Source organism: Ciona intestinalis, chromosome 2, assembly GCF_000224145.3.
Source record: "Ciona intestinalis chromosome 2, KH, whole genome shotgun sequence".
Taxonomy (NCBI): Eukaryota; Metazoa; Chordata; class Ascidiacea; order Phlebobranchia; family Cionidae; genus Ciona; species Ciona intestinalis.
This window is the reverse complement of record NC_020167.2, coordinates 1123938-1133031: the sequence shown is the minus strand read 5'-3', so window position 1 is coordinate 1133031 and position 9094 is coordinate 1123938. Positions and strand designations below refer to the sequence as shown.

General features: G+C 31.3%; 1 protein-coding gene across 1 annotated transcript in view; it reads right to left on the bottom strand.

The window, feature by feature from the left end:
• The window catches only part of LOC100185115 (dedicator of cytokinesis protein 7), a 30399-nt gene that overhangs the window by 20850 nt on the left and 455 nt on the right, over window positions 1–9094 (bottom strand). The window contains 13 exon segments of the mRNA XM_026840925.1: window positions 695–859; window positions 1393–1513; window positions 1516–1528; window positions 1991–2109; window positions 2351–2442; window positions 2541–2636; window positions 2925–3054; window positions 3495–3691; window positions 4181–4330; window positions 4767–4917; window positions 5232–5323; window positions 5584–5709; window positions 6634–6736. Of these exon segments, the coding sequence (XP_026696726.1) occupies window positions 695–859; window positions 1393–1513; window positions 1516–1528; window positions 1991–2109; window positions 2351–2442; window positions 2541–2636; window positions 2925–3054; window positions 3495–3691; window positions 4181–4330; window positions 4767–4917; window positions 5232–5323; window positions 5584–5709; window positions 6634–6736 (1555 nt within the window).

Genomic DNA, 9094 nt, shown 5'->3' with positions numbered 1-9094 from the left:
TAAACTCCTATATGGTAACTTTAAATACAGATATAAATATAGTCTATGCCATATAGGGAAAAAACAAAAAGAATTTAAAATCTGAACCCTAGAAAGTCACGAAAACTAATTCTCCACTAAGCTTGGTAGGCTATTTTGTGTGGTTATACACTGATCCCTAGGAAATAGCTTCCAATAAGTTGCTGAAGCCATAGGTATTGTTAATACCTTAAAAAACGTTTTGATTTGCTTATCTATCAAAACTGCACCAATAAACCGCTGATAGACCGGGTTTTCCCCATAAACGAAATATTGCATTGTGACGTCACAGTGCCCGCGAGTGACGTTTTTTACAACTTTGAAATTTGATTTTTTAAACGTTCATAACTTTTAAATTAAAGCGAATTTTCACAAACTGGCTGTGAATTTAGCATCAGTAGACATAAAACATTATTCTTATGCAAAAAACTGCGCAACCATGAGAACCGTGGGCCGGACTCTTTAATAATAACTGGTTCAACCCAGTGGTCACTAATGAGTTTGCCATACAGTGAAAAAAAAGTCGTAAACAGGCACAAGGTGTATGAAATATGACACCCATTCTTGTTATTACTTAAGATGTCTGCCACTCGAGAATAAAAAAATGCATTTGTTCAGATTTAGCTTGACTTTGTTTATATTAGAAGTTTTATAATAAACAGCAAATCCTCCTCACCCTGTGTAGATCTGGTGTAATAGCGCATGGAAAGTTGGGAGGGCACGGGGAAACATCAATTTTCATTCGACCAGGAATGCATTTCAATCTCTTCAATATGTTGCTTGGTCGTTTTAAATCGAGGAGAAATTTAAACAAATCATCGTCTTTTAAACGTTCACCCTCCTACATAGAAATCATAGTGAATGAGCTGGTAACTGTAAGTCTCGTATGTACAAGACTATTATTTATCACCCATACGATATATTCCGGTTTCATTTGACATGGTTAACATTTTCTCTTAAAAGCTGGTACGCAATTACTTTGTTGTTCAGAAACTTGGTAAGCAATACAAGTATTTATTAAATTCAACTAAACGTTCACTCTGCTAAATATAAGTGGTAAAGGTAACATAGAGAATATGTATATTGCTTTGATGGTAAATATAAATGGGTGAATACGTAAAACTTTGGCAATAGATGCTTTACGTAAATTATTTATTGAATAATGGAATATTTATTGAATTTATTCTATGTTCAAAACTAATGTAACATATTATTATAAAAAAGGAACCAGAAACAGCAACATTCATTGGAAATTTGGAAATCAATTAATATTTAAATTAATTAACACATAAATTTATAAAATCAATAAAATTGTTCATGAAATACAGAAATTCGAACATTTATTTACATACAGCGTTAGATAAACTGATTTACCTGTTTAAAAAAACTCGACACAGTAAGAGTGACTGGTTTGAATGACGTCAACATGTTTAGTTCCATATCAGACAAACTACATTGCCTCGTAAGTGACTGCTTGTAGCGATTTTCTAACGTTGATACTTTGGCTCCTCTGTGTGGTGTATGTAAATGGTGGTATGTTTTTTTTTAAATAAAATTTTTGATACTGATATTGTATTTTTAATATAATTTTTTGTAAACAAAAATATACGCCGATGTTATATAAATATGTCATTTAACAACCTAAATGAAAACTTAAATGTCTTTGACGGGATTAAAAATCATATAAAAAATTAAAACAGAAAAAACATACGAAGACACATCAATAAAATATTTTTGTGAATAATTAATGAAAATAACAAATGTAAGTGATAATATGTCATAATAAAAAGTAACATTTGATCTATGCAGATGAACTTTTGGTTCCAACAAATTTGTGCTAAATTTTGTTGGTTTAAAACAACTTGTGCTCATTTTTGGATTGAACAAAAATTTTATTTTTGTTGGTTCAGAAAAATGTCTGTCAATTTCCGATGGTCTAAAAAAATGTACTAATTTTTTGCAGAAAATTCACCTGGTGTTTGTTGATCATCAGTTGGTCGTAGGTTGGTTGCGCTGTTGACAATGTTCATCAAATGTATCGCTGTCCATGCAAATGGCATCCGATATTTACCAAGTCGTTCACAAAACCACCTGTCAATCAACAACATTAGGCATTGCACAAAGCAGATGCGGTAAACACAATTTGGCAAGGAAAACATAAAATTCAGTGGTGATTGCTACATAGTTTTACTACTGCCTTTATAAGGATGTAGAAAATTATGTATAATTGCAAATTTGTAATTTATCAAAATGCCACAATAAAGTTTGAGCTGATTCTTTTCACAATGACCATGAGGCAATTTTAACATGAATTAAAATAAGTTTGACTTACTTTGCATTGTTCTTTGCCTTGTCCCGACATTTGTCAGTAGCATCTTTCATATAAGGCTCTGCACATTCAGTTATATCACCTTGTTGCAAAATCTACATTTAAAACAAAACAAAAGTTCAAAAATTGAGTCTAAAAACTTAAAACTACAGTGCATGAATTTGGTCAAGATAAAAAAATAAGCCAAACTTACTTTTTCCAGTTTAATAACGATGAAAACATCTTGTGACGGATAAGTGAGGGAGAATATGGCTGATCTCGCTAAGGTTGATACAGCAGGAAGAGTGTTCTGAAAATTTATAAACAATCAAAGTTGAGGGTCCCTTTTTCTTTCCTATGCGTTCCTATGAATGTCGCACAGCCAATTTTTTTACTACAGCGACACATCTTAATTGTACACTTATAATATCCATGGCAACTTTAAAGCGGCTTTTTTGGGGTGAGTAAAAAACACATTTAAACACTCTACTTTTCAGTTGAATTCTAAAGCTTATATTTGTGAACCTAATGTTTTAGACCACTAACAACAAATGCAACCACAGCAGATTAAAAAAAAAATAATTTAAATTCATATTACCTCTGATTTCATCATTTTTCTTGTTGATTCAGAATTTAAATCGAAATAAAAATTTTCAGAAATTTTCTTCTTATGCTTTGTATCATAAAGTGCAATTGAAGCAAATATTGGTTCAACGTCAATTTCTAATCTGTTGGTTCATCAATTTAACAAAATAGGTCCAATTAATTTTTAAGTACATTTAGAATGGGTAAATAATTTTACTTAAAGCGCTAAAACGCATTTAAAGATTGAGGTCAACCAATATATCGGTTCCATTATATTATTGACCAATATTTCTGATCTACCAATAATCAGTAAACCAATAATACACCAATATAGACGCACATAAACACTAAAAAATGTAAAAGATCTTTCTTAAAAAAATATAAATAAATATTAAAAACAACTAAAATTGTAATTTGACAATGATTCTATTCTTGTGAAATTTGAAATTTAAAATTTTTATGAAATTTTAAAATTAATAAACTTAATTATCAGTTGGTTTTTAGTAATTTAACTTTTATTTTACTTTTACTATCCATTTTACAATGTCTCAAATCTTATTAGTATTTCATTATTTAAACTTACTCGAGGCTAAGACACTTAACAAGTAGCCGATATCCAAAATGTTCATATGGTTCCGGTGCCGGTAATATTGTTTCTATGGGAAAATCATGGTCATCATAGTTTTGCGACGATGGATTTACCACTGGCTGGTACAAAGAGAACAGACTTGGGTGTCGGTCTTTTACTCGAAGTTTTGCATTTTCTGCGTCCACTTCTTCCTGAAATAAACAATTTGTGACATTACAAACGTGAGTGTTAAAACTAATATTAAAAAAAAAAACTTTTTTTGGTGGTCTGAAATTGAGTTTTTCAAATTAAATTTCTGCTTTATAAAAAAGATAATATTTCTAAGGTTAAATCTATAAATAACCAAGACAGAACCTTTCGACCGCTGATCGACTAAAAAGGTTAAGCTGCTGGCTGAATAAACGAAACAGTGAAAACCATTTAAAGTTATAAATAATAAACTAAATTATAAACTTGGTTAAAATATCTTGACATGAAAAAATGTACAAACCTGTCGGTGCCAACTACACATGAACAAACTTGTTGTATTAACTGCAACCATAATAAATCAGTAGATTTTAATGTAAAATTAACACTAAGGCTCGTAGGTTGATTATACAACTATAACATCTTTTATTATTACGCATATATAAGTCTGCATAATATCTACAAATTTAAACACACCAAGCAGCATAACACACCTGTGGTACTGAATCAAATAGATTGTTTAGTAATTCATCTGATTGAGAGTTTTTCAGATTAACAACACTAGATGCCCAGCTACCACGGGAATTCCCCTCCTCTGATACAGGTTCTCCATTTATATCAGGATCCTGGGTTGGAGCAACAACCTGGAAAAATTTAAAGGTTAGAGATTGTTTTCTTCCAAAATTTAGGTTTACGGTTGTGTCATTAAAATCGTTTACATTATTTTTAAGCTGATGGATGTATTTTGGTCAAAGTTGTTTTTTCTCAGACATCTTCATAAAAAAACTAAAATCCATTTTTTCTTTTTAAATGCTATGTTACCCATGGTGTGCAATAAAATAAATGCACAAGAAACATATTATGTGTATAATATATATGTTGTATATATATATATGTATATATAATTAAAAAGAGAAACCGAAGTAAAAAATCTTCTGTTTCAAAAATCATCGGTCAAAATTTAAACAGATTCTGTGAATCGTGTAATAAAACAGAACATTTAAAATATCTTGAAATTTGAAATGAAAAATTGGTAATCTACACCTAGGTTTGTTGTTAAGTTTATAAAAATGATCTAACCTCTTCTTCTTCTTCTTCATCTCCTTCATAGATTTGCTTTGGAAGTTGATTGATCCATTCCGGGGATCTCTCTCTGGATGCAGAGAGCAATTTCCCAGTTCCAAACTCTTCATATTTATTCTCAATGATGCTGAAGTCTTGAGTGAATGACCTGGAAGATTTGAATACAGATGTCAAAAATAATACGCGAAGGTTTAAAGAATAAATAATAAAATAATATGTGGGGGCTTTAAAGCAATTCTGCAACAGAAAACTTCGATTAAAATCAGAAAGTTTAATATTCCAATTTATATAACACTCCAAGAAAAAGTTGTCAAATTTTAAACCAATAAAACTTTTAAGTACATGTAATCTGGAAAAATTGGAAACATCCGCTTCTGTCAACATTATGAAATTTATTTGTGAAGTTTACAAACCTGTATAATAAATACATCTATCGACATACGTATTAAATCTGCAACTCACTTTATACAACAACTAACATGAGCGGGAAGTTCAGTTTCCTCTTTTGGCAAAGGAGGTCGTAAAGTTCGGTATTCACGCTCTTGTCTCACAACCTGTTACGAAGAAAACACAAAAAAACTATGTGAAGGAGTGGAACATATGGAGCACCAGACATAAACACACTAGTTGCAGAGGAAGCATTTTCTGTATGATTTTGATTTTTGACTAAACAAGCGTTTTCTACTTGATGACGTCATTACTTTTTAACCTACTTTTATTTTTTTTAATAAAAATATAAAGTAAAATATGCGATATTTTTCTTTAAACGTGTTTGAAAACACATTATAAAATTAAAAAGTGACATCATAATTACCTTTATGTCATCACTGGGAAAATCAGCAAGATTCCTGATCACATCAGATTCTTGTGACACGGCATCAACTTGAGACTCAATTTCATGCTCGATTTCAAGAGGTTCAACCACATCGGTCCATATATTCTGATGTCATAATGAAGATAGTAATGTAATAAAAATAGTTTTGTGTTTTGGATTAGAGTATATAATATATATATATAGTAGGGTGGAGGAAGATGGAACACCTTTTTATTCTTTTTTCTCATCCCAATTGGTAGTAAACCAAAAGCATTCAAAGAAAAAACCAAATCCTCACGAGTCACGACTCCCATTAACCGTTTTTAATTGTTTAAAACACGATGAGGATATTACGAGCTGAAGGTGTCCCATCTTTCCCCACTCTACTATATATAACCGGTTTTGTTTTCATTTGTTTGGCAAATAAGGAGGCGTAACATTATGAGTGGCACGTTTCCCATTTGTTTTGTATATAGTTACACAATTACACATGCGCGTAAGCTAGTTAGAAAGAGGGAAACTATTTCTTTATTCAGGATGAAAAAAAAGCATTCTCATATCTGCCAATCTTCACCCAAAAATGTTAAATTTCTAGCCAATTATTTCAGGGTAGGCTTGCTACCGTGCCACCCCGGGTTTGGTGCCTTATGGTCATGAAACCCCCCAATTTTGCAAATACACATACTACAGGCAGAAAAGGCTCAACCGCACACACACCTGTTGTATTCATTATTAAATTCCTTTGATTCCAATTACAACATTTTTCGCAAGCATATAAAATGACCGTCCTATTATTATGCTTGTTGTATTGGGTTAACACCAAATTTTACTAACAATAACCATCTTTAACGCACACTGTTGAATCGTGAGAATACTGTTAAAAATTACTGTAACATGTCTTTGACTATTAACAAATGGGTACCCGTAAAATGTGAAAAAAATTGTTCCATTTTACCCCGTTATACTATTATACACAAACATTGGCACACGAGTCAAAAGTTTAGGAAAGGCCTTGAATGTTATACATTAATTGATAAACATTATTTTTACCAGTGATGGAGAAACAAGACTTGTGCTTTCAGTAAGAGATGCTTGAGATGGAACTGATTCAAGGAATTGAGAGGGAATTGTACGTCTGCTCTCTGAACCACCACTGTAATAAAAAGATGTAAATTATTAAAACATGCCGTTGGAATATCTTACACATAACAAAATAATGGTGAATGTGATTTTAAAATTCATTAAATACGTATATTATATACACTTAAAACAAAAAATATAACATAGTTAAGTTGACTACAGTATATATATATGAGTGAAGGTATGGCAGTGGACCAGTGATTCATCCTGAGTTAAGTTATATATACATAAAATAAGTAAAAAATCTAAGCTCAACCCGATATTTTTTAAAATTTGAACAACCTCTTTAAGAAATAGGCTGTCAAAAATGAATCATTGCTGCTTTCTTCTTCTTTCATTGTTTCCATTCAATAGTATCCACAGTCCACACATGACATTACCAAATAGACACTCAAATACAACTTCGTCTTAATTCTAACAGCAGTGTGTAAAATTATAATGTCAATTCAAGACCATTCAACAATAACCATTAGTACACATGACATCTAATGAGCTAAATTTTTTATCTCATATTATGAACTTACAAACTAAATTGTTGCAGTAAAACAAGATAACTCACAACAAACATAAGGTAGATAACAGTTTAGTGTTGACTGTTGGTAGCCTATACTTCACACAGCCATCTGACTTTATTTATCCAATGAACCACAAACAACAATTTAAATAAACTGTCTATCCGTCTCGAAAATTAAATTAGATGCAAAACTGTTTAAATCTGCATGTTGTACTCTACTACCTTGAAGCCTATGTTATCATTTAAATCCTTCAGCGAATGTAGAATATAATTGACAGCCTGCAATTAGCACAATGCAAGGCAATACTCATATGTAAACACTAAATCGAATCAAGTCTGATGTTTCTGCAGGAAATAGACAGGAAATGATGTCATAATGAGGCAACCGTAGAAACAAAACATTAACGCGCAACTTTGCGACGTTGAAGTCACATTTTACGAGTTTAATTAACTTAAGCAATATATATAATCAGAAAATCAGCTACTGAACAGGATCTAATTTTTAAACTTCACGTCTCGAAATCAAAGTTAAATAAATAAACTTATATGTTTTGTATTGTAATTGCTTTGTGGTTTTATGTCATATAACTAGGAAGTTTAAATTTTGGTAAAGTCTCGACTAGGTTTTCTGTTTTATATATAAAATGTGAAGAAAAATTACGTGGATCACGTCATTACAGGAAGGATATGCTTCATAATAACAAGTCGCAGAACTGCTTATTGTTGTATATTACTCTGTTATATTTAATAAGAAACTGCTTTGAACTAACCAACACTTTTGGAAATTTATTCAAAGCAGGTTGATAAAGTCTGCCTTAATATTTGAACAATTATAAATACAACATAAGAATACGAACTGCGGATTCATGTAACAATTTTCTGCTATTAAAACTACACATTATAGTAGGTGCTTTTAAGCCACTTTCATATGACATAACTGAAATAATGAAGTTTGCCTACTTGAAAATGCTATAGTATATTATAAATTTTACTAATATAATCTCACCATATTCATTTCATAACCTTATAAATATGATTAACTGTTAACAAAAATTTATAATTTTACATTGAGAATGAAATATGAATGTAAAGCACATTCTGCTAACTGCTGAGGAATGTATAGTAGATAGTACAGTAGGGTGGGGAAAGATGGGACATCCTTAGCACATAATATCTAAATATCCTGATCGTGTTTCAAACATTTAACAACCAAACAACGGTATATGGTCGAGCGAATACGGTTTTATAATTCTTTTAAAGTTCTATGTTTACTACAAAATGAGACGAGTAAATAGAATTAAAAGGTTTCCCACCTTCCCCAACCCCAACCCCTTCTATATGACACTGTTTAGAAATAACATTAATAAACATGCATTTATATTCTTTCTTGGCGTAACTGCGATAAGAAACACTTCAAAACAGATAGACACAAGAGCGTACATACTGTATATTACACTTTGGTTGGTCAGACCTATGTTCAAGAAATTTATAAACCACAGACCTACATTCGAGAGTCACTGTATGTGTTTTACCCTCTCCGTTTACGTTTATAATATGCTAATGGCAATGTGTCATTCACCAGGCACTAACTACCGTACCCATATAGAGCTAGCATACATGTGAACTAATATATATAATTGCAATTGTGGGTCGTGTTTTTGGTTGCAGAGCTAAACTAAAGGCTTGTCATAATTCGTTACTTAGCGATTACCACCTATGTGGCTTTGTGAGTAATTTTTTTGTGGATTTTATCATTTTTTTAATATATATATATGGCTGATAATTTAGACAAACCACAACAAAGTAATGGTTTGGAGGAATTGCTGTTAAGTGTCTTGTCCTAAGAACCAAAAGCCC